The following is a 24,685-nucleotide window of genomic DNA, read 5'->3' as shown; positions in this document are numbered from 1 at the left end:
AATCTACAAACAACATCCTCACATATGAGCCAAGGCGCTCCAGCTGAGACAGTGCAGAATGTAGAGCTATGTTGATGGCATCCCCCAAATTTCTGTAATTTTCACAGTGCTTGGCGTATGCAGCAAATTTGTGACCAATTATATTCAATTTACGAAGTTTTTCATGTCTATCATAACTCAAAAACGATGTCAATATTAAAATGTTTGCACTTTATTTGTTATTCTTGTTGCCTAAAATTCCCCCATTACTTTTGTGCCTCAGTAGCCTGTGGGACGTGGGCTAAATATTATTCCTCGTGTTGAGCTTGAAAAGAGATTGTGGAACCAAAAACCTGTCTGACTGTGGAAGCCACTGCAATTTCACTGCTGGCCTTTCTCTGATCTGATGAGCTGTCCATTCTCAACCATAGTTTACACTATCTAAGCAACTGGTTTACTCCAACAGACTTCCATCCAAGATAAACATCCCAGTTCGCATTAGATTTGAACCTATTACACTGTATAACCCATTGAGTCATCAATTGGAAAATTTAATGTTCTAAAATTTCACTCAAACCCTCTGGTTTCAGATGAATTGTAAATACAATATCTTATTCTGATTGGCAGTAAATATTAAATTAAAAACTTTATTTCATACCTTTTTTTTCTTCCTCTCATTAAATTATTTTCCTCTTTTGCTTTTCTGTTATGTTCATGTTGAACTTGTGCATTATATTTTCAACCCTATTTTCTTTTCCTTCTCTTCCTTCAAATTTAATTGCCAAAGCTCATGCACCAATGTCCTAGAATGACCCATTTTAGCAAATCTTGGACCATTTTATCGACTGTTTCGTGTTTTTCTTTTATTCTTTAGAACAAGGACAGGCTTTTGTTTAGTTATTTACATTGGACAATTCCTCCCTCCACCCCCTACAATTGGCCTACTTAATTCTGGCAGGGTTTATTTGAAAATCTTGCGTGCGCACACACTGAAGCATGAATTTGACTGTTTCAGTGATGGATTGAAGTGCAACAATGAGCCTTTGGTGCCTGCAAATGGTGCAAAGCACGAGTCATACAAGCAATTAGAGTTGTGTGTGTGTGTGTGTGAAGAAGGGTTTCGCCCCGAAACGTTGCCTATTTCCTTCGCTCCATAGATGCTGCTGCACCCGCTGAGTTTCTCCAGCTTTTCTGTGTAACAAGCAATTAGAGTTGGTGGGTTTATGTATATTGAGTACTCAATGACTGCTGAAGTGCCTGACATCAATAGTCACATTGACCTTTCCTAATGTACACTCGATATAAGTACAAAGAATGTTATGACACATTTCCTCTTTTTAAAAGTGGGTTTCTGAACTATCATAATTTTTGGTTCTTGGTTCAATGAACTCTGAAAGTGCCCAACAAAGCTAATGGACCTCGAGCATCACAACCTCTAATTTTAGTTTTTGGTGCAAAATCTACCCATATCTGGCACAAGTTTAGGCTGGCATCCTCATACAGGACTGAAGAAGTGTTACACTATCAAAGGGATTCAGATGTGCTTTAACTGACAAAAAGCATTTGTTCCCTAGAATGGATGCAAGGGGTTGAAATCTCATTAATCTCACAGATTTGCTGCAATGCATGACAGTTAAGGGCCTGTCCCACTTGCGTGTCCTTGGCACGCAAATTACACGACCTCGTGGTCGCGTTGAGGCGCACGGGCATCGTATGGCCGTGCGGGGCCGGTCCCACTAAGAAGCGTGGAGGGGTATGTAGCTGTGCGCGACATCGCATGGGACTCCTAAATTTTTGTAGCGATCGAAATCTTCAGGCACCAACGGTCTGTCGCGGATCTGATGGCCAAAGTGGGACCTAAAGTGGGGCCAAAACATCTCACCTCCAACAGCAGCAGCAGCAGGCAAACGATAGCCGAACTCGGCCTGGGGTTCACGGCCGTTGCAGTCCAGATCCACCCCCACTTCTACTTCCAGAGTGGGGCCAAGAAAATTGAAGATGGACACAAAATGCAGGAGTAACTCAACGGGACCAGCAGCATCTCTGGAGAGAAGCAATGGGTGACGTTTCGGGTCAAGACCCTTTTCAGACAGAAAAAAAGAAGGGTCTCGACAGGAAACATCACCCATTGCAGTAGAAAGTTAGTTTTCCTTTCAAAATAAAATGTAATTTGTGACCAGGGGTAGCAGTGATCTGCTTTATAAGTGCTGCTTGTTTTAATATCAATTTTATTTTTTTATTTTTTTTAAAATATTAAATTAATTTAAGCTCCTTTTAGTTCTATTTTCATTGAAAACAAGTTGATAGTAGCCCACAGGGTTTAATCCAACATGCCCTTGACTTGTTTTATCTGGTTGCATACTGACAAAGTTTCTTATTTCCTTCCAGAGGACTATTCATTACTATTCATGACAAGGGCCACATTGCCACCATGTTGAACTCTTGGCCTGAAGAAGATATAAAGGTAGGCTTATTTTTAGAATCAGCAGATCTATTTTGCTTGTGATCATGTGTGCCGGTTGAAGCGTGACAGATGGAAGGTCGGGGTGTAGACTTTCACCGTGTGTAGAGCTCAATGTTTTCGTTGTGTATTCATTTTTTGGGCCACAGGTCTCATTGTCAAGGCCAGGAATTATTGTCCCTCAATTGCTCTTGTGAAGGTGAACCACCTGTGTAGGAAGGAACTGCAGACTGTGGTTTAAACGGAAGATAGACACAAAATGCTTGAGTAACTCAGCAGGATAGGCAGCATCTCTGGAGAGAAGGAATGGGTGGCGTTTCGGGTCGAGGCCCCTCTCCAGCCTGAAGAAGGGTCTTGACCCGAAACGTCACCCATTCCTTCTCTCCAGAGATGCTGCCTGAGTTACTCCAATATTTTGTGTCCAACTAAGGTGAACCACCTTTTTGACCTGCCACCGTCCTTTGGATATAGGTATTCCTACAATATTTTTTGGTTCAGGATTTAGAATCTCAAATAATGGAGGAACAGCAGACATTTCCAAGTCACTCGGTGTTACAGGTTGCAAAATTTCTTACCTGTTCTTTCCTGGAGTAATAGATATTTAAGTTTCTTCAGATGCTCTAAAGTTCAAAATGATGAGGCGATTTCCCTTGATTCAAGGCCCCAAGCAGTCGTTCCAGGTGCGGCAGAGGTTCACCTGCACCTCCTCCAACCTCATCTATTGCATCCGCTGCTCTAGATGTCAGCTGCTCTACATCGGTGAGACCAAGCGTAGGCTTGGCGATTGCTTTCCCGAACACCTCCACTCGGTTCGCTATAACCAACCTGATCTCCCGGTGGCTCAGCACTTCAACTCCCCATCCCATTCCAAATCTGCCCTTTCTGTCCTGGGCCTCCTCCATGGCCAGAATGAGGACCACTGTAAATGGAAGGAGCAACACCTCATATTTCGCTTCGGCTGTTTGCACCCCAGCGGTATGAACATTGACTTTTCTAATTTCAGGTAGTCCCTCCTTTCTCCTCCCCTTCTCAGCTCTCCCTCAGTCCACTGGCTCCACCTCTTCCTATCTTCTTCCCGCCCCCACCCCTCCCTCTCGCATCAGTCTGAAGAAGAATTTCGACCCGAAACGTTGCCTATTTCCTTTGTTCCATAGATGCTGCCTCCCCGCTGAGTTTCTCCAGCATTTTTGTCTACATGCGATTTCAACAATCCCTTTTTTTTAATATTGTAAATAAGTGGCTGAATTGTTCAACATGCCATTCACTAGGTTCTTGGGATTGTAGCCATAACATGTGGCACTTCTCAAATCTCAGCATCCTTGCCAAACTTCCAACTGTGCGTGTGGAAGATCCCGTAACTAACCCTTGTGCATGGATGCTTCAGCCTGAAGGCAAGCTCCTCCAAAGCTCATCCTCCTTCATAAAATACATTTTCTGCTTCATTATTCTCGTTATTCAAGCAAAAACCTCATCCTGCAAGGTCTGAGACAAGAAGAGTCTGAGACTTGACCTTATTCATTTAATATTTGAGATGCTATCCTGGTTTTTAAACTAGTCCATATATTCCTCTTGGCAAACATGATATAATTGCTTTTAACTTAGCCCTGAAACTAGAATAAAAAGGGCAAATTTTCTCCCATTGTTGATCAGGAATATATATTTTCTTTTCCCTTTGCAACATTTAGACAATAAATCTTGTTTATTTTGGCCAGAAATGTAAACCCATTTGGGTTGTATTGTATCGGTTTGTTCAGGAAAGGTGATTAATGGTCTTTGAATTTGTTTATTGCAGCCATCACTATTGGGTAGTTAGCATCATTTTCCTGTTTTGTATAATAAGCAGATTTGTTTACATTTTTGAAAGAAACTGAACATAACTTGGGTTTAAATATCAAAAAATTATTAGAAACTGTTTTGCTTGCTGTGTGCCACATTGAAGATAATAGATTTTTTTTCACAAGGGAAAGCATAAAGTTGTAACCCAGTTTTCTTAACAGTTGTGTGTTATTGCTCGGTACTTTTCGGGTTCCTGGCCTGTGCAGTAATCAGTTTTTTTTAAAGGGTAAAAAAAAATCCGATTTCTATGAGACCCAAGGCCTAAAGTTGTAATGACATATTTTTACTGCTCGGTTGTTTCAAATGAAAGTTAAATATTCTGTGGTAAAATGCTGTGAAGTCTTTCAGTAATATTGTGGACAATACGAAACAAATGAGGGAAAATATAGCAAGAAACTTGGAGAATGGGCAAATAGTTGGCAAATGAAGTGCAACACTGATAAATATAAATTAAAGCAGCACATTAATTATTTGCTTGTGCTCCAAAGGGTTTGAAAGAACAGGGATGTTACTTTTATTTAGAACTTTTGAGTGTAAGGGGTGTAGAGTAACAAAGGGCTCAAAATAAAGATATTACAGTAATTGAAGTTCTCTTGCAGGTTAGCAAGGATATTAAAAAAAAATCCAAATAAAGTATAAAGGTTTACTTGGATGGGTTAATTGATAATTTGGGAAGTCGTGCTTGACCTGTGGGTTGGTCACCAAGAAATCAAGTAGGGAATTCTGGATTTATATATTTTTTTAGAAGCACTTAAAGGGAGCCTGGACATCTGAAGAAGAGTCTGATTAGCAGTTGGATTTAGATGAAGATTTGGTAGAGGTGGGTGCTTGAATGGAGGAAAATGTCAGTGTAGGCTGGTTGAGTCTAATATCATGTTTGCGTGCCTTATCCTAAGTTATTCTTGGCTAATGTCTTCAGAACATTCATCCTTTTATTGGTTGTGGAATCTTGTTGTCTACGCATTGGCTATCACAGTTATTATTCTTCTAAAACTTTTTTCACACCGAGAGTGGTGAATCTCTGGAACTCTCTGCCACAGAGGGTAGTTGAGGCCAGTTCATTGGCTATATTTAAGAGGGAGTTAGATGTGGCCCTTGTGGCTAAGAGGATCAGTGGGTATGGAGAGAAGGCAGGTACGGGATACTGAGTTGGATGATCAGCCATGATCATATTGAATGGCGGTGCAGGCTCGAAGGGCCGAATGGCCTACTCCTGCACCTAATTTCTATGTTTCTAAAAGTCATTCTTTTGAGATTATTTTGATTGATTTTCTAATAGTGTCTGTATAAATAAAAAATGGTGCCGAAGAGACATTTCACAATAGCTAGGCAGGAAAATCTTGAATATACCCATTTTTAATTCCTAATGCTAAGAAAAATAGCACAAAATTGGTGCCGTAACTAATGGGTTTCTGGAATAAAACACATAGTGCAGCAGTAACCCAGTGGGTCAAGCAGCAGATTTTGGGTTGGGACCTTTCTTCAGACTGATTGTAGTGGGGGAAGAAAGCTGGAAAAGAGGTGGGGGCAGGACAAAGCCAGGCAAGTAATAGGTGGATACAGGTGAGGATATCGGTGCGAACTCGGTGGCGGGCGGGGGGGGGTAGAAGAGAGAGAGAGAGGGGAAGGGATGGGCACTGTAAAGAGCACAAACTCACACGAGTTGAAACGCAAGCGTCTTTATTGTTCAGGTCATCAACTACACAGCAGGTCATCACATGTTCACACTGCTACTCAGACTGGCAAGCAGTGGGCAGGATCTTACACTGAATGTTACAATTAGATGGGGTTTTAATTACTAAGCATTCTAATTGGCTAACATGCTATAGCCAATGCTACAGGCACCATCTAAAATTGGAGAAATCTACCCAAACAATATAAGGGACTATTCTTCCAGACTATTCCTCCAGTTTGCATGTGATCTCACTCTGGCAATGCAAGTGGCCCAAGGCAGAAAGGTCAGTATGGGAAAGGCAGTTAAAATAATTACCATTGGGAAATTCAGCAGGCCTTGGCAGACCTAACGCAAATGTTTGACAAAATGGTCGTCTAGTCTACACTTGGTCTCACCATTTAAATGTGTCGGCAATCGTTTGACGGGCACTGGGATCCTAACCCGGTCACATTCAGATACGGTACCTAGAAGTGCTTCAGAATGCCTCCATTATACCCAGAAATATACTCACCAGGGCAGCCTCCAAGTAAGGACAGAGAACCATTGCCTCCAGTTTCAAAAACAGCTTCTTCTCATCAACCATCAGGTTCTTGAACCACCCTGTTCAACTTTTAACCACAACCCTACCTCAAACTACCATAACCCTACCAAACCCCTCCAGATTATTGCACTATTATTTGTTGCCCTACTTTGAAATTTGCACCTTCACAGTCTAGTTTTTTTTTGAATGTGATAATGTATTGTATATTTATTGTTTTATTGTGTCTAATGTGCCTGTAAAGCGGCAGCAAATAAGAATTTAATTGTTCCGGGTCCCATCCAGTGCATGTGACAAACACTCTTTACACTTGGCTCTTGATTCCAATGTTTCTGTCTATATAAGATACCATGATCACTGGAAAAAAAAACTAAAGCATTAATCAGAATTATTGAATTTGTGAATATAAATGTATTGAAATTATATTGCCTTGCAAAACTTTTGACACTATGAATTAACAGAGCAGCTTTCACTTCACGTTATAATCACATGCTGTTATGAAATCCTTATAATTACAGAACATTAAAATATTGCGTGTCGTTAGTTAAAATAATGTCGTATTTATCTACAGGAGCACAACCTTTTATCCGAAAGCCTTGGGACCAGACACTTTTCGTAATTCAGAATTTTTCGGCTTTCGGAATGGAAGATTTTTAGCGTAGATTTTAAGGGCTGGCGCAGTGGTAGAGTGCTCGGCTCGTATCCGCAAGGTCGTGAGTTTGCGCCTAGATCCCGGCAGTTACTCGATCGCGAGTTTGAGTCTTCAATGTAGTTTTTTCTTGCAGAATAGGAGAGAATAGGGAGGGTCAGGCTGGGATCATTCTCTGCGAGATGATCTTAGTGCAGAAGACAAGTGTAGGAGAGGTGTACTGACTGTGTGGGCAGAACTTTGGAAGTGATTGCCCACCATTCTCAAAAGCCGCTGTGTCTCCCAGTCCCTCCAACTCCAGAGGAATCCGCTCCCCGATGGGCCGCTACGGCGACATGGCAGTTCGCTCACAGCCCGAGCTGCGCCACCCCAAGAACAAGACGTACCTTGCACACCATCAGCTTCTGCCCCTACATGGCTGGGCTGGAGTTGCTGATCTGGGATCTCCGTGCTTGCAGTGGGCCTGGGGGTCGGTGTCCCGATGAGGGGGCGCAGCTCGGGCTGCAACTACAAACAATCCCACTCTCCTGCTCACCTGCAAGGGCGGTACAGTTCCCAGTCTCGGCTCCTGTACGGGGGGGGGGGGGGGGGGGCGGAGACGTCATAGCCCGAGCTGCGCCCCCTCATCCCCAAACCCAAGAACAAGACGTACCTTGCACATCATCAGCTTCTGCCCCTAGGTGTTCCTCTGGAGTTGGAGCGGGGCTGGGCTGGAGTTGCTGCTGGCTGTGGGTCTCTGGGATCTCCGTGCTTGCAGTGGGCCTGGGGGTCGGTGTCCCGTTGGTCCAGACGTCTCCGGTGACTGGCACTGACCCGCTGGCATCGCCGAAGCGAAGACAGTGCAAAGCCCCCTTGCCGGTGCAATGGGCGGGGAGCTGGAGAGGGGAGGGAAGGGGTCACACACATGGCCGGGAAGCAGAGGGGTGTAGGTGGGGTGAAACTGAAGGGAGCGACAATCTGCTGCTCCCTGCCCGCTGACTTTAAAAAGTTCCCACGCAAGACTCACGATACACTGTATATCGTGAGTCTACCGTGGGAACTTTTTAACTCAGCAGGCAGGCAGCGGCAGATTGTCAATTATTAACCCTCCCGCGCAATATACCCTCACCTTCTCTTTTATGAATGGGGATTTAGTTTCCCTTTCTTCGAGGACCGACCGGAGGTTCCGCTGTCACCTCTGCGGGCCGCCCTCGGTGAACGTCTTCAAGGACCTTTCTTCAAGGACCAAAAAAATGTCCGCTATTTGGAGCTTTTCGTTATTTGGGACTTCGGATAAAAGGTTGTGCACCTGTACTAGCAAGTTAATGTTGCTCATGGAGATCAGCTATTTTTCAGCCTAGGTTTGGATTGTGAGTTTGCTTCACTTTTTTTTTGTTTGCCCCCCCCACAATTTTTCTAAGGCTATTGTTGTAACAGACGGCGAACGTATTCTTGGTCTTGGCGATCTTGGAAGCTATGGAATGGGAATTCCAGTGGGGAAACTGGCTCTCTACACAGCCTGTGGTGGTGTGAAGCCACAGCATTGCCTCCCTGTACTCCTGGATGTTGGTACAGACAATGAGGTATGATCTTTAGTTTCTTCCTCATTTAAATTGAACAACAAAGTTGGTCTCTCTTGTTTATTCGTGTAATTAAACATTGAAAAAAATATTTTTGAAATCTCATGTGTTCTTGGGACTTGAGACCCTCAAAGCAAGGAATTGGTTTTGCAATCTGGACATATCAGCAGATATACAGCTAAGCAAAATTCCAATGTGTACAAGATAACCAGGTTGAAAAGTTGGTTTAAATGGTGTGTTCTCCTGCTTTGAGAAGGTAATGAAGAGTTTTTGTGTGGTACCGATAAGGTGGGGGGGGGGGGGGGGGGGGTGAAATGTGTTGTAGTAGGGGCTTCTACACAATAAAGAAGAAAAGATGAAATGTACAAGATCAAATTCAGAGGTATAGATGTGAGGAATTGGTCACGGTATGGATGGGTGACCACATGGAATAATTTGTACAGGAAGGTCTATGTTTAATTGTGAGGATCTGAGACTTGGTGCAGCGATATAGATAGTGATTGGCGGGTGGAGCAGGATGCAACTATAGGTGACAAAAGCATGATTGAGCACACAAAAATATCATATGATATAGTGGGATTTCCAGATCAGCATTTTTCAGTCACAAAAAGTATCAGTATCAATACAAAGGAATTCATATCTTTAAACTTCTGCTTGCTCTGTTTTCCATTCTATTTGCTTCTTATTTTTTCACTATACTTGGCTTTCAACAAAATAATGTATTGTTGCCACGGGAAGGTAAATTCTAAGTTTCACAGGAACAACAAATGGACAATATCACTTCTTTAATTTTTGACTCGTAGTGGAAGATTTTTTTTGTTTTTAGTTAAGGTATGGATTTGGGAATAAAAGTTTGAATTGCCACATTTGCAATAAAAAAAATTCGGACTTGGTAGTTACAAATAAAGGGTGGTAAGCACGTGATACCTAAAGGATACTAATACTGTAAATGTGCAACTGTTTCCATGGTCATATGAAAGCTTGGGCGGGGTGATTAGCACATTGCAATGTTTTGATTAACATTCATCCTTGGAATGATATTGGTTTCTTGTACTGAGTCTAGTAGTTGGCTAATTTAGTCGTGCATTAATCCATTCAGTTCAATTTTTGTGCAAATGGAATAATGAAACTTATCCCATGAAGTTATTAGGAAATTAAAACTGGTCATTTTTGATCATTAACATGAGGATGTTAGATCTCATTTAATAAATGAACTTGCTCTCTCACACGTTTGTTCTGAAATGTTTTTGGATTGAATGCAGCTTGAATCATTACAACTCTCCAGGGCCGTTCTTTCCTTGACACATGGAGAGTTGATGGGTTCCAGCGGGTTGCAATTTAATTGTCTGGCAAGGATCATGAAAATAATAGATCATTTCAATCTGTTAACAAGTACAATGAAAAATGTCATACTACCACATTGATAATTTTACTGCCAGTTTCCTTCAACCTCAACATTAAGACAAATTTAAAAACAAAAGTCATTTGGATTTCTAGTTTTCAAAGTTCAGAACTATATTCCTTGCTTTATGGTATAGGTCTATGCCCCCTGTCCCACTTAGGAAACCTGAACGGAAACCTCTGGAGACTTTACGTCCCTCCCAAGGTTTCTGTGCATTTCCCGGAGGTTGCAGGTAGTGGAAGCAAGTAGGGAGACTGACAAAAACTTCCGGGAACCGCATGGAAACCTTGGATGGGGCGCAAAGTCTCCAGAGGTTTCCGTCCAGGTTTCCTAAGTGGGACAGGGGCATCATCAGAATACAAAAGGAAAGGTTGGAAGAAAAGTATGGTAAGAAGAACATTTGGTAAGTGTGGATAAAATGATTTAATGGTAAAATGATTTTTTTTTCCAGTCTCTCCTTAATGACCCCCTTTATATTGGATTAAAACACAAGCGTATTCGTGGGCAGGCCTATGACGAATTGGTTGATGAATTCATGCAAGCAGTTACAGACAGGTAGGAATTTGGAACCTCATTCCTTGGAGTAAATTGTTTGTGATGCATTGTATGATGTCCCTTTGTAAAACTGGATGGATCAGTCAACAGTGAGCTTATGCGCTGGATTTGGACACAGTAAAGGCGGATTCAGTCAAGTTTGGCAATTTGTTCCTGGATTGGGAAGACTCTTTTCAAGCCAGTTAAAAAATAGTAATATTGTTATATTCAGAGTATTATATGTTAAATGCCACACTCTTCCAGCATCTCCCCAGCTGGGTTTGGTTCCATTGGCAGGATAGACTCCATGGTGCTAATGCAGTGTTGTATGATTCTGAGAATTTGTAGTGTTGATTCTAGATTGTTTGAAATCTAATGGCATCTACATAGTACATAGCACATAAAACAGTACAGCAGTGCAATACATGATGCCAAATTAAAACTGATCTCATCTTCCTGTGCATGATGCATATCTATCTCTTCCCTGCACTTCTATGTGCCTATTTAAAAGCCTCTTAAATGTCACATCACATCTGCCCCCATCACCAACCCTGCCAGTGCATTCCAGGCCCCCACCACTCTATTTATTAAAAAATAAACTTTCCCCGCACATCTCCATTGAACATTCCCCCTCTCGCCGTATAACTATGCCCACTAGTGTTGCACAAAGGAAGCTCGTCACTTTTGGAAGCAAATCAACTGCCTAAGGACACCTTTGCAAAGGGTGCTCAGGACTACGTACAGGATTGCAACACCTTTTAGCTGCTTCATCATTAACTCTTTCTTATAATGACAAGAGGATATATCAATGTTTGGAAGTCTTTACATCAAAAGTGAAGCAGTTCTGTTTACATGATGCAATACTTGGGTAGGATGCAGGCTTGTGTATTGAAAGTAACATTCACATGCCAGACAGAGACCCTCTCCAATACATCCTCCAGATATAATATTTACCAAGTCACCCTTGATATTGTTATGGGTCAATATTGACCAGAAACCTAACTGAGTCGGACTTGAATATGTAGTAGGTACAAGAGCAAAAAGACAATGTATTCTCTGATTTATGTCCATCGTCAACTCCATAAAACATCTACAAGGTGCAGGTCAGCAGAGATAAAATGCTCTCCGCAAACCAGGCTCAACATAAAGCAAAGCAAAACCGCTGTTTAAAACCTGACCTGAAACTTCACCCATTCCTCCTCTCCAGAAATGCTGCCTGTCCCACTGAGTTACTGTAGCTTTTTGTGTATATCTTCGGTTTAAACCAGCATCTACAGTTCCTTCCTACACATTTCATCTGCTAAATATGTTTTCCTCATCCACTACTTCCCTCCCCTCCATCCCCATGCATCTTGAATTTAAAAATCCTACCTATGCAGGGTCCTCTAATTCCTTGCTGTGGAAGTGCTTTAAATAGCAGCAGTAAAATAAAACTCAATGCCCCACACGGGCATTTAGGGTTGGACATTAAATACCTCAACAGTAGATTTTTAAAAAAAATCTATATTGTGTCAAAAATATCAATAAAGTCGAAGAAGCACATGATCCTGGTCTGAACCTAAATGAAAACTTCAATTATGAGTTTGCCATCAATTCACGGGAGCTTCCTGGATGAAAAGCAAAACCTTTTCACTTGTGTCGGAGATCAAAGAATAACCCAATCACAGGGAAGCATTCGGAAAGTCTTTCAACCACTGTCTTGTTTTGGGTAAATGTGATGTACTCTTAGCAGTTGGTTTTGTTTAGTTGCTGTTGGATATTATGTGCAGACTATTGATTTATTTCACTGCATTTAAGGTACGGAATGAACTGTCTCATTCAGTTTGAAGATTTTGCAAACTCCAATGCTTTCCGCCTTCTCAACAAGTACCGTAACAAGTACCTTACTTTCAATGATGACATCCAAGGTACGTAGTACTGCGTGATCATTTTAAAATTTGCCATTTTATAAACTGAAAATTAAGTCTTCTCATAAAGACGCAAAGTTCTGGAGTAGCTCAACGGGCCAGGCAGCATCTCTGGAGGACATGGATAGCTGACGTTTTTAGTAGGGACTCTTCTTCAGACTGAAATGTCACCTATCCATGTTCACCAGGCTTTGTCATGCTATTTTGCAAATTCCACCTAATATGGTCAAAAAAGAACTACACTTAGAGCACAGAATTGCATGTGTCCATGTTTTGGGAAGAGTTTTAAAGTATGTTTAAGAATCTCTTCAGTTTGGATACTTCTGACATTTGACATGGAATGCTCTTCGACACACAAACATGTACCAATTCAGGTAACCAGCAAACCTTCCTATCTGAAATGCATCAATTGGTATCCAGAAGAGATGGATTCCTACCTCACATTGGCCTATTGGCTATAAAAGATCTTGCAAAGAAAATTACAAAATGGAACTATATCTGATATGAGAAAACTGTGGAGATCTTAGTAGCAGATTATATAATATTTTAGTAACGGGGAAGAGGATACTATGGATCTTTCTTTGCAAAAGTAGTTGAAGACCACAATTGAGAAATATCCAACTTATTTCTGAGAACAATAATGAAATAATTGTAAGTCTAATTTGTAAGTCTAGTCTAATAAATAAATATAAGAAGAACACTGATGGAAAGTTTAAAAACAAAGTACAGGAAGTACTGAAGATGGTGGACAGAGTTATTGTCTCAGGTAGATGACCCATCATCAGAACTTGACGCATAACACTTTCTCTGTCCTCTGTGTGATTGCTGATTATTTCACATTTCCAGCACCTGCATTATTTTGCCTTTGAATGACTGTAAATAATGAGAAAAAGGCAGAGAAATGGTTATCAATTGTTTTAGTGCAATCGTTTAGAAATGGTGATAATACCCACATAGCAACTTGGGTCATTAATGATACTAAAATAAAGTCAGCCAAAATCATCTGATTCCATGGTGGCATTCACTAAATTGGGTTTGAATCAAAAATGGATGCTGAACCATCTCTGTGTTGGTTGTAAATACTTTAGTTGAATATCTATTCCATCATCCTTTCCAAACGGTGTTACATTTTTAAAAATAATTTACCTCAAATATTTTCTTGCTTCTTCCAACAATTAAACAAAGATATAATTAACATGTATGTAGTTGGCCTGTCAAGGACAGTTTTAGGTTCTGGATGGTAAACGGTGAGGAAGTTGAAGGACAAGTGTTGCTTTTGCTGCAGTGTAATAATGTGCAGTAAGGAGAGGTGTGGATATTTGTAGCGATGGAAAGTGAATCGGAGAACCCTAGAGCTTGGAATGCTGACATTGGTGGAGAGTCGATGCTGCTTCTGATAATGACATCCTGTTTGAAATGTCGCTAATTGCAAAAGTTGGATTAATTGGACATGAAAGCAGCTGGGATCGAAAGTAAAGAAGAGAGGAATCCTATCCTGATCGTGGGTTTGAGAAGCAGAAAAGCAGGAAGTGGAAAGGATATTGTGAGGCCCATCAGCTATGGTGGAGGGGAATTCTGGGTAGAGCAAATACAAGCATGTCAAGCAGCACTATTAGATGGAGAATCATATAATGGAGAAATTGGATGAATGGTGTCTTTATAGGAAGCAGGGCTGGGTTGAAGTAGTTTAGGTCGGTAGTGGGCTTTTACTTGACTCTGGTTGCTGGCCTGACCCCGAATGGAGGCAGATTTTAGGGAAGGGAAGAAGAAGAGGTGAATCGCGTGAAGATGGAAATTGACAGCAAGAATGGGGAGATTTTCTAATTCAAGATAAGAACAGGTTATTACCATAAAATGTAAATACGATTAATGACTAATGTACTGGGTGTTTCCAACATTTTCTGTTCGTATTTCCATTGCAATATTATGTGTATGCTCATTTCTATTTGTCCTCTGCCAATGTATGTAAACATTTGGTTTAATTATTTCCTGTGAGCCTTGTTATCTATCCTCTGCTTTGTTAGTTCCTGTCTTTGTTCAGTGTTCCACTTGTTAAATAGCAGGACGTGCCTTTCCTTTGATTCAATGTGAGGAAAAGATCTACTAATACAAATTAAGATTTAGAAAAGTTTAGAATAGAATATTTTGCTCCAAAACCTCCAATGTTGGGGCTTCTCAACATAAACTGAGAGACAAAAAAGCAGGAATATTTGGAGAGGGTGCTGCCATGGGGCACTCTGACACAACACAGCCCTCTGTAACTGAAAATGGGGAGTAGAGAGGAAATGTGTGTTAGGCCAAAAAATCCAATATCTGTTTAAATCTTTCAAAAGCTACAACCACAATGAGGGATGCACTCCTTCGGCCACTTACACCTTGGTGCACGGGTTCAGAGTGCCCAGTCACCCTCTAGCCCCGCGCGGTCTTTAATGGGGAAAATGGCCGCCACCCTTCCGTCTCCCCTGGCCAGTGATTTGATGGAAGCGGGGGTCTGGACCAATCGCTGACAAGTCCCACCCCTCGGTGATGTCATGTCCGTTATTTGGCTTTTCGGCGTTGCGTTCGTTCGGTTAGTTGGCTTATCGGTGACGTGCCCTTTTGGTTAGTTGGCTTTTCGGCGTTGTGAGCGTTCGGTTAGTTGGCTTTTCAGCTTTGCACCCTTTCGGTTATTTGGCTTTCCGGCATCGTATGCTTTCGGTTATTTGGCTTTTTGGCGTAGTTTCCATTCGGTTATTTGGCTTCCACTTCTTTGCTTCGGCATCTCGTCCTTCGACGCCACGTCCAGATAATGAGGCAGCATGTGTCTGATTTTAATTCCCCCACATTTGACAACGAATAGCTGTAATTGTGAGGTCTCGGAAAATCTGTTGGCTGGCGAGGACTATTGTGGCTCACGTAACATGGGAAGTAGGAGTACTTCCCCTGTTGTCAACAAAGGTCTCCTACTGTATTAACCCTCCCAAGTGAACAATGCCCTGGCACAATCCAGAGTTCTGTTCCTTCTATTCTAAGAGTCTTTGCTGTAATTTATTTATCTCTATACCATTATCTTCGCCAATAAGATATTAGATTACTTCCTGTCCACCAGTATTTCTGCCAAGATTTTCCATTCATGTTGACATTGTGTAATGTGTGGGTGTCTGTATTTCAAGAGAGCTAGATAGGGCTCTTAAAGATTAAAGATACTGGAGTCGGGGGATATGGGGAGAAGGCAGGAACGGGGTACTGAGTAGGGATGATCAGCCATGATCACATTGAATGGCAGTGCTAGCTTGAAAGGCCGAATGGCCTACTCCTGCACCTATTGTCTGTATTGTAATAAATAAATCATCAGAATAAACATTGCACGAGAAGAACAGATGACAACAATTTTGTTATGCTTTTAAATTGAGTGCAAGGCAACAAGGTTTCATCCTGATTATTCACATTTCATTATACAAACATAGAAAAATAAGTGCAGGAGTAGGCCATTCGAGCCAATATGATCATGGCTGATCATCTAAAATCAGTACCAAGTTCCTGCTTTTTCCCCATATGCCTAGATTCCTATAGCCCCCATATCCCTAGATTCCTTTTGCCATAAGAGCTAGATCCAACTCTCTCTTGAAATCATCCAATGAATTGGCCTCCACTGCCTTCCGTGGCAGAGAATTACACAGATTCATAACTCTCTGGCTGAAGAGGTTTTTCCTCATCTCTCAGCCTACCCCTTATTCTTAAACTATGACCCCTGGTTTTGGATTTTCCCAACATGGGGAACATTCTTCATGCATCTAGCTTGTCCAATCCTTCAAGAACTGTACATATTTCTCTAAGGTTCCCTCTCATCCTCCTAAATTCCAGTGAACACAAGCCCAGTTGACCCATTCTTTCATCATATGTCATTCCCACCATCCTAGGAATTAACCTGGTGAACCTACGTTTCACTCCCTCAATAGCAATAATGTCCTTCCTCAAATTAGAGGACCAAAATTGCACACAATATTCCAGGTGTGGCCTCACCAGGGCCCTGTACAACTGCAGTGGGACCTCCTTGCTGCTAAACTCAAGTCCTCTCGCAATGAAGGCCAACATGTCATTAGCTTTCTTCACTGCCTGCTGTACCTACATGCTTACTTTCAGGGACTGATCTATAAGCACACCCAGGTCTCGTTGCACCTTCCCTTTTCCTAATCTGATACCATTCAGATAATAATCTGCCTTCCTGTTCTTGCCACCAAAGTGGATATCACATTTATCCACATTATACTGCATCTGCCCACTCACCCAACCTATCCAAGTCACTCTGCAGCCTCATTGCATCCTCCCCGTAGCTCACACTGCCACCCAGCTTTGTGTCATCCGCAAACTCGGAGATGTCACATTCAATTCCCTAGTCTAAATCGTTAATTATATATTGTAAAGAATCAGTACCAAGCCTTGCAGCACCCCACTAGTCATTGCCTGCCATTCTGAAAAGGACCTGTTAATTCCTACTCCTTGCTTCCTGTCTGCCAACCACTTCTCTATCCATATCAATATCCTACCCCCAATACTGTGCTCCAATTTTGCACATTAATCCCTTGTGTGGGTCCTTGTCAAAGGCTTTTTGAAAGACCAGATACACCACCTCCACTGGCTATCCATTATACTTGTTACTTCCTCAAAACATTACAGAAGATTAGGCAAGCATGATTTCCCCTTCATAAATCCATGCTGACATTGACCTATCTTGTCACTGCTTTCCAAATGCGCTCTACTAGGTGCAATCTACTCCAGCACTGTCCCCACTACCAATGTAAGGCTAACTGGTCTTTAATTCCCCATTTTTTTCTCTCCCTCCTTTCTTAAAAAGTGGAGTTGCATTAGCTACCCTCCAGTCCACAGGAACTGATCCAGAGTCAAGAGAACATTGGGAAAATGCATCCACAATTTCTAGGGCCACCTCCTTGAGTACTTTGGGATGCAGACCATCAGGTCCTGGGGATTTATCTTCCTTCAGCCCCAACAGTTTCCTGACTAACACCATGTCCTGACAAATGTGGATTCCCTTCAGTTCCTCCCACTAGATCATCTGTCCCCTAGTATTTCTTTTTGTGTCTTCCTTAGTGAAGACAGAACCAAAGTACTCATTTAACTGTTCTGCCATTTCTTTGTTTCCCATTATAAATTCACCTGTCTCTGATTGCAAGAAACCTGCATTTGTCTTCACTAATCTTTTCCTTTTTACATATCTAAAGATTTTAGTCATTTTTAATATTCCCCGCAACCTGTGCTCTTTTCCCCCTCTTAATTAACCCCTATTCATCCTTCATGAGGACCAAAGTTGTGCCAATGAAAGTCAAAGAAGCCATTATGAAACTGAGAAACAAGAATAAAACTGTTAGAGACAACAGCCAAACCTTAGGCTTACCTAAATCAACTGTGATGAACATCATTAAGAAGAAAGAGAGCACTGGTGAACTTACTAATCGCAAAGGGACTGGCAGACCCAGGAAGACCTCCACAGCTGATGACAGAAGAATTCTCTCTACAATAACGAAAAAATCCCAAACACCAGTCCGACAGATCAGAAACACTTCAGGTGTGGATTTGTCAACGACCACTGTCCGCAGAAGACTTCATGAACAGAAATAAAGAGGCATATAAAGCACACCACCTCATCTGTGGCTCACTGATCTTCATTGATGATACAACTACTGAAGGTAGTAGCATAATGAATTCTGAAGTGTATAGACACATCCTATCTGCTCAAGTTCAAACAAATGCCTCGAAACTCATTGGCCGGCGGTTCACTCTACAGCAAGACAATGATCCCAAACATGCTGCTAAAGCAACAAAGGACTTTCAAAGCTATAAAATGGCAAATTCTTGAGTGGCCAAGCCAATCGCCTGATCTGAACCCAATTGAGCATACCTTTTATATGCTGAAGAGAAAACTGAAGGGGACTAGCCCCCCAAAACAAGCAGAAGCTAAAGATAGCTGCAATACAGGCCTGGCAGAACATCACCAGAGAAGACACCCAGCAACTGCTGGTCTTCTTCTTGCGTATGGCGTGCACAGCCTAAAGTTGTAGGACAACTTGTTCTATTTGATCTTATTTGATTGTGAGCAACTGGTGATGTCCATGAATTGCAGACTTCAAGCAGTCGTTGCATGCAAAGGATATGCAACATAAGACTAAACATGACTACTTTAATTTGCATGACATTGCTGTGTCCCAAACATTATGTAACCCTGAAATGCATTTCGTTGTCTCTGTACTGTACACTGACAATGACAATTAAAATTGAATCTGAAATGGGGGGGACTATGTATAAACATAGTTGTAATTTCTACATGGTGAAACCAAAATGTATAAAAATACCCTTTAATAAATTGTGACAATGTGCACTTTAACCACATGTGGTTTTTGTTTTGTTTTTTTGTTCTATTGCAAATCTCAAATTGTGGAGTATAGAGGCAAATAAATAAATGATGGGTCTTTGTCCCAACAATTATGGAGGGCACTATATGTGAAACTGTATCTTGGCCCCTGCATAAAACACAAGCATTGTGAAAATACTGCACAAGGAAGGAGTGTTTTACCTGGATTAACACTGCATTCCTTGGTTGGAAAGTATTTTCCTATTAGTTGTAAACTAATGCAGTTTTAAACTGCTGTTTATATTACTGTGTACAATATGATTATATTAAAACAAATGTAGGTCCCTTGCAGCCAGAAACAGGTGTTGATCATGGGGAACAAGGATATGGCGGACCAATTGAATAACTACTTTGGTTCCGTCTTCACTAAGGAAGACATAAATAATCTGCCGGAAATAGCAGGGGACCGTGGGTCAAAGGAGTTGGAGGAATTGAGTGAAATCCAGGTTAGCTGGGAAGTGGTGTTGGGTAAATTGAATGGATTAAAGGCCGATAAATCCCCAGGGCCAGATAGGCTGCATCCCAGAGTACTTAAGGAAGTAGCTCCAGAAATAGTGGATGCGTTAGTAATAATCGTTCAAAACTCTTTAGATTCTGGAGTAGTTCCGGAGGATTGGCGGGTAGCAAACGTAACCCCACTTTTTAAGAAGGGAGGGAGAGAGAAAACGGGGAATTACAGACCAGTTAGTCTAACATCGATAGTGGGGAAACTGCTAGAGTCAGTTATTAAAGATGGGATAGCAGCACATTTGGAAAGTGGTGAAATCATTGGACAAAGTCAACATGGATTTACGAAAGGTAAATCATGTCTGACGAATCTTATAGAATTTTTCGAGGATGTAACTAGTAGCGTGGATAAGGGAGAACCAGTGGATGTGTTGTATCTGGACTTCCAGAAGGCTTTCGACAAGGTCCCACATAAGAGATTAGTATACAAACTTAAAGCACACGGCATTGGGGGTTCAGTATTGATGTGGATCGAGAACTGGCTGGCAAACAGGAAGCAAAGAGTAGGAGTAAACGGGTCCTTTTCACAATGGCAGGCAGTGACTAATGGGGTACCGCAAGGCTCGGTGCTGGGACCCCAGCTATTTACAATATATATTAATGATCTGGATGAGGGAATTGAAGGCAATATCTTCAAGTTTGCGGATGACACTAAGCTGGGGGGCAGTGTTAGCTGTGAGGAGGATGCTAGGAGACTGCAAGGTGACTTGGATAGGCTGGGTGAGTGGGCAAATGTTTGGCAGATGCAGTATAATGTGGATAAATGTGAGGTTATCTATTTTGGTGGCAAAAAACAGGAAAGCAGACTATTATCTAAATGGTGGCCGACTAGGAAAAGGGGAGATGCAACGAGACCTGGGTGTCATGGTACACCAGTCATTAAAAGTAGGCATGCAGGCGCAGCAGGCAGTAAAGAAAGCGAATGGTATGTTAGCTTTCATAGCAAAAGGATTTGAGTATAGGAGCAGGGAGGTTCTACTGCAGTTGTACAGGGTCTTGGTGAGACCACACCTGGAGTATTGCGTACAGTTTTGGTCTCCAAATCTGAGGAAGGACATTATTGCCATAGAGGGAGTGCAGAGAAGGTTCACCAGACTGATTCCTGGGATGTCAGGACTGTCTTATGAAGAAAAACTGGATAGACTTGATTTATACTCTCTAGAATTTAGGACATTGAGAGGGGATCTTATAGAAACTTACAAAATTCTTAAGGGGTTGGACAGGCTAGATGCAGGAAGATTGCTCTCGATGTTGGGGAAGTCCAGGACAAGGGGTCACAGCTTAAGGATAAGGGGGGAAATCCTTTAAAACCGAGATGAGAAGAACTTTTTTCACACAGAGAGTGATGAATCTCTGGAACTCTCTGCCACAGAGGGTAGTCAAGGCCAGTTCATTGGCTATATTTAAGAGGGAGTTAGATGTGGCCCTTGTGGCTAAGGGGATCGGAGGGTATGGAGAGAAGGCAGGTACGAGATACTGAGTTGGATGATCAGCCATGATCATATTGAATGGCAGTGCAGGCTCGAAGGGCCGAATGGCCTACTCCTGCACCTAATTTCTATGTTTCTATGATGTATTCTCTTGTGACAGCTTTTAGTCATCCGGTTCTCATGTTATGAACAAAACTTGCTTTTAATATCCATAACAAAACAAGTTAAACCAGATGGGAACATACATTATGGATGTGTTCTACAAATATTTGAGAATTTGGAATACTCCTCTGATCCATCCTCTCTGTACATGATAAAGGTTAATCTGCTTTTAAAGCAAATTTAATTACTAATTAAATAAGAACACAAAGAAATTCTACAAAGAACTACCCCGGAAACATTTTCATTGAGGCTTGGAAGTAATGTACGTTAATGCCAATCCAAAAAGATGTGCAATGTGTACAATGCGGATGGAGTGGCAGTAATTTTTTTCTGTAAACAATATTCACATAATTGCCAGGCACTTTAAATTGTATGACTTGGTTAACCTGCTAATCAACAATCTCATCATTTTTTTGAGAGTAGTCAAAGAACTATTATCCCTTGTGTATAAGAAGGAACTGCAGATGCTGGATAATCGAAGGTTACACAAAAAAGCTGGAGAAACTCAGCGGGTGCAGCAGCATCTATGGAGCGAAGGAAATAGGCAACGTTTCGGGTCTGAAGAAGGGTTTCGGCCCAAAACGTTGCCTATTTCCTTTGCTCCATAGATGCTGCTGCACCCGCTGAGTTTCTCCAGCGTTTTTGTGTAACCAACTATTATCCCTTTGTGGGTGTGACCAGGGTTAGATGATTTGGGTGTGAACATTCTCCCTTCCATTTCCAGACATCCCAACTAGCTTTCTAGAGATACTGATTACTCCAAATGGCATTATTTGGATTGTAGATCTTGGATTCACAGTCATGGAGAGTTACAGTACATAGGCAGGCCCATTGGCCCACCTAAGCTGTGTCAGCCATCAACCTTCATTCACATTAGCCTTGCATAAAACTCATTTTTATTTTCTTCACATTGTCATCAAATACCTTAGGACTCGCCTATACTCCAGGTGTAATCTGCAGTGGCCAATTGACCTAACAATCTGCTTGTCCCTGATGCAAGAGAAATTGGAGCACCTGGAGGATATCCACAGAGGGAACATGCAAACACCACACAGATAGCAAGTGAGGTCAGGATTGAACCTGGGTGGCCGGCAGTTTGATGAAGCAGATCTACCAGCTGTGCAACGGTGCCACCCCAAACCACCCTATTGTGAGGAGTAGGATTGGAAGCCATCCCTCCAGTGTAGATACTGGGACCTGAATCACCTCGGACATTCATCAATCCTGACTACCACCTTTCCTTCACCCTGTATAAAATGAAGTATTCCAATTTAAATCCACATTTAGAAAGAATTCTCTATACTGGCTGCATTGAGCTGAACATTTTTTGCAATAAGATGTTTATGATTTTTCAAAATTATATTTTGTTTTTCCACAGGAACTGCATCAGTGGCATTAGCTGGCGTACTGGCTGCACTGAGAATTACCAAAAACAGACTTTCTGATCATACATTTGTCTTTCAAGGAGCCGGAGAGGTTGTATTACTTATGTTTATTTTAAGCCCTTTGCTTTCCTAAATGCTAATTTGTTCATCTGCTGGTAATACCTTCTTGTGATGTGACACGGGAGCATTTGTACCTCTTTCTGGCTTTATAATGCCATTGATTAATATCTCAAAACAGGCCCCTTAGCCCACCCTGTTCATGTTGATGGTATCCACTGATACCAGTCCTGTTTACCAGCACTTGGTTGATGGACCTCATGCCTTGGTAATTCAAATGCTTTTTTAGATACTTCATTTTGTGAGAGTCTCTGCCTCCAACAACTTTTCTGACTATGTTCCAAACATCTCCTTAAATTCCTTTTAACCCTCTTGCTCCTTACTTTAAATCTATGTCTAATAGTTTTAGACACATCTGCCATGGAGAAATGTTTACTACTGTCGACCTTATCTTTAGCCTTTTGAGATACAATGCAGAAACAGGCCCATCGGCCCATCAATTCAACGGTGATCAGCGATCCCTGCACACCAGCACTGTCCTAGGGATAATTTACAATTTTACCAAAGCCAATTAAACTACAAACATGAAGGAAAGAACTGCAGATGCTGGTTTAAATTGAAGATAGACACAAAATGCTGGAGTAACTCAGCGGGACAGGCAGCATCTCTGGAGAGAAGGAATGGGTGACGTTTTGTAAGGAGACTGAAGAAAAGTCTCTGCCTGTAACGTCACCCATTCTTTCTCTCCAGAGATGCTGCCTGTCCTGCTGAGTTACTCCAGCATTTTGTGTCTATCTTCAACCTATAAACTTGTATGTCTTTGGAGTGTGGGAGGAAAGCGGAGCACCCAAAGAAAACTGTCGTGGAGAATGTACAAACTCCATTCAGACAGCACCCTTTGTCAGGATTGAACATGGGTCTCTGGCGCTGTAAGGTAGCAACTCTACCACTGCGCCACTGTATCTATCTATGTCTCTTAATTTCAGATACTTCTATTGGCCCTCATTCCTCCCACCCCTTAGCCTTCTCTTTTCAAGGAGAACACCCCAACAGCCCCTCTCGTCTCTCCTCAGAATTCCTGGTGAGTTGTCTCTGCACCCTCTTGAGAGTAATTGCACCCTTTCTACACAGAGCTGAAAGTAAAACTGCACATTATTCCAGATGCAGCCATGTTGATATTTGTATTCTGTGTCTTGATTGTATGTACAGGCTATACACAAGTTAGCATTCAAAACCTGGAGAGGACCCGTATACAAGACGTTGGTGGTTTTGTTAATTGATCTATTATGGGAAGAAATCCATTTACCCGGTTCTATCATTTGAAAGTAAAAGTTTAATGGTAAAATGGAATTTGCCTTCAATTTGATGTCTTTGTCAGTAATTATGACTTTGATGTATCACAGGCAGCCATGGGAATTGCACATCTCATCGTGATGGCAATGGAAAAAGATGGAACCCCAAGGCAAGAAGCTTTAAAAAAGATTTGGATGGTGGACTCAAAGGGTCTTATTGTTAAGGTTGTGATTTTTTTTTTTTACTGTTACATTATTGCTAAAATTTTAGTGGCATATTTATATTTAACGTTTAATATGGTTAATAACGATAAATACAACCAAATATCTAAATAGTCACTGTTTCAGCAATCACATATGACCTGTTCCCACAACGAAGTTGGTTTCAGCAATAATTTGCCATAGCATTTAGCTGTTAGAGTCATGGGTGTTCAGTCGCCCAAAGTAAGGAAGGGTTGCTGAGATTTGCTCCTGCTATTGCATGTTTATGGGATTATATGTTATGCATTTTGTTTTAATAAATTCATAGATGCCTTGTATTAGATGCAATGCTACTTAGCGAGCCCTGTTTTCTCAAAGTGGTGGTGAAGCACTCTAAACCCATCACTTTCCATTTGTGTTGAATGTACTCTCCCTATGCTATTAAGTTATAAGATCCAAAAATGAAGTCATGTATTCCCAAACCAGTATAGTGCTAGCTTTGAAGGCATTGCGTTCTGAAGGATGCAGATTTTTAAATGAAATTTCGGGTGTATTATGTCTCTCTGCCTAAGAAATAAAATATTCATATAACTTTCAAAATCTACCGCCACAAATATCCTTCAATGCACCTGGTAAATTTGCCATGCATTTTCTGCCCTTGAACCTCTCGGTATTAGAGATTGCAGGCCGGTCGGTATTGTCCAA

At 41.6% G+C, this 24,685-nt stretch overlaps 1 protein-coding gene across 1 annotated transcript in view; it reads left to right on the top strand.

Moving 5' to 3' along the window:
* LOC129698238 (NADP-dependent malic enzyme-like) overlaps window positions 1–24,685 on the top strand; it is a 77,295-nt gene that overhangs the window by 38,239 nt on the left and 14,371 nt on the right. The window contains exons 4-9 of the mRNA XM_055637247.1: window positions 2,368–2,443; window positions 8,539–8,700; window positions 10,551–10,654; window positions 12,431–12,540; window positions 22,424–22,521; window positions 23,891–24,004. Of these exons, the coding sequence (XP_055493222.1) occupies window positions 2,368–2,443; window positions 8,539–8,700; window positions 10,551–10,654; window positions 12,431–12,540; window positions 22,424–22,521; window positions 23,891–24,004 (664 nt within the window). The remainder of the gene's footprint in view (window positions 1–2,367; window positions 2,444–8,538; window positions 8,701–10,550; window positions 10,655–12,430; window positions 12,541–22,423; window positions 22,522–23,890; window positions 24,005–24,685) is intronic.

This window comes from Leucoraja erinacea, chromosome 6, assembly GCF_028641065.1.
Source record: "Leucoraja erinacea ecotype New England chromosome 6, Leri_hhj_1, whole genome shotgun sequence".
Lineage (NCBI taxonomy): Eukaryota > Metazoa > Chordata > Chondrichthyes > Rajiformes > Rajidae > Leucoraja > Leucoraja erinaceus.
Note: the sequence above shows the minus strand (reverse complement) of the source record. Positions and strands in the feature narration are given on the sequence as shown.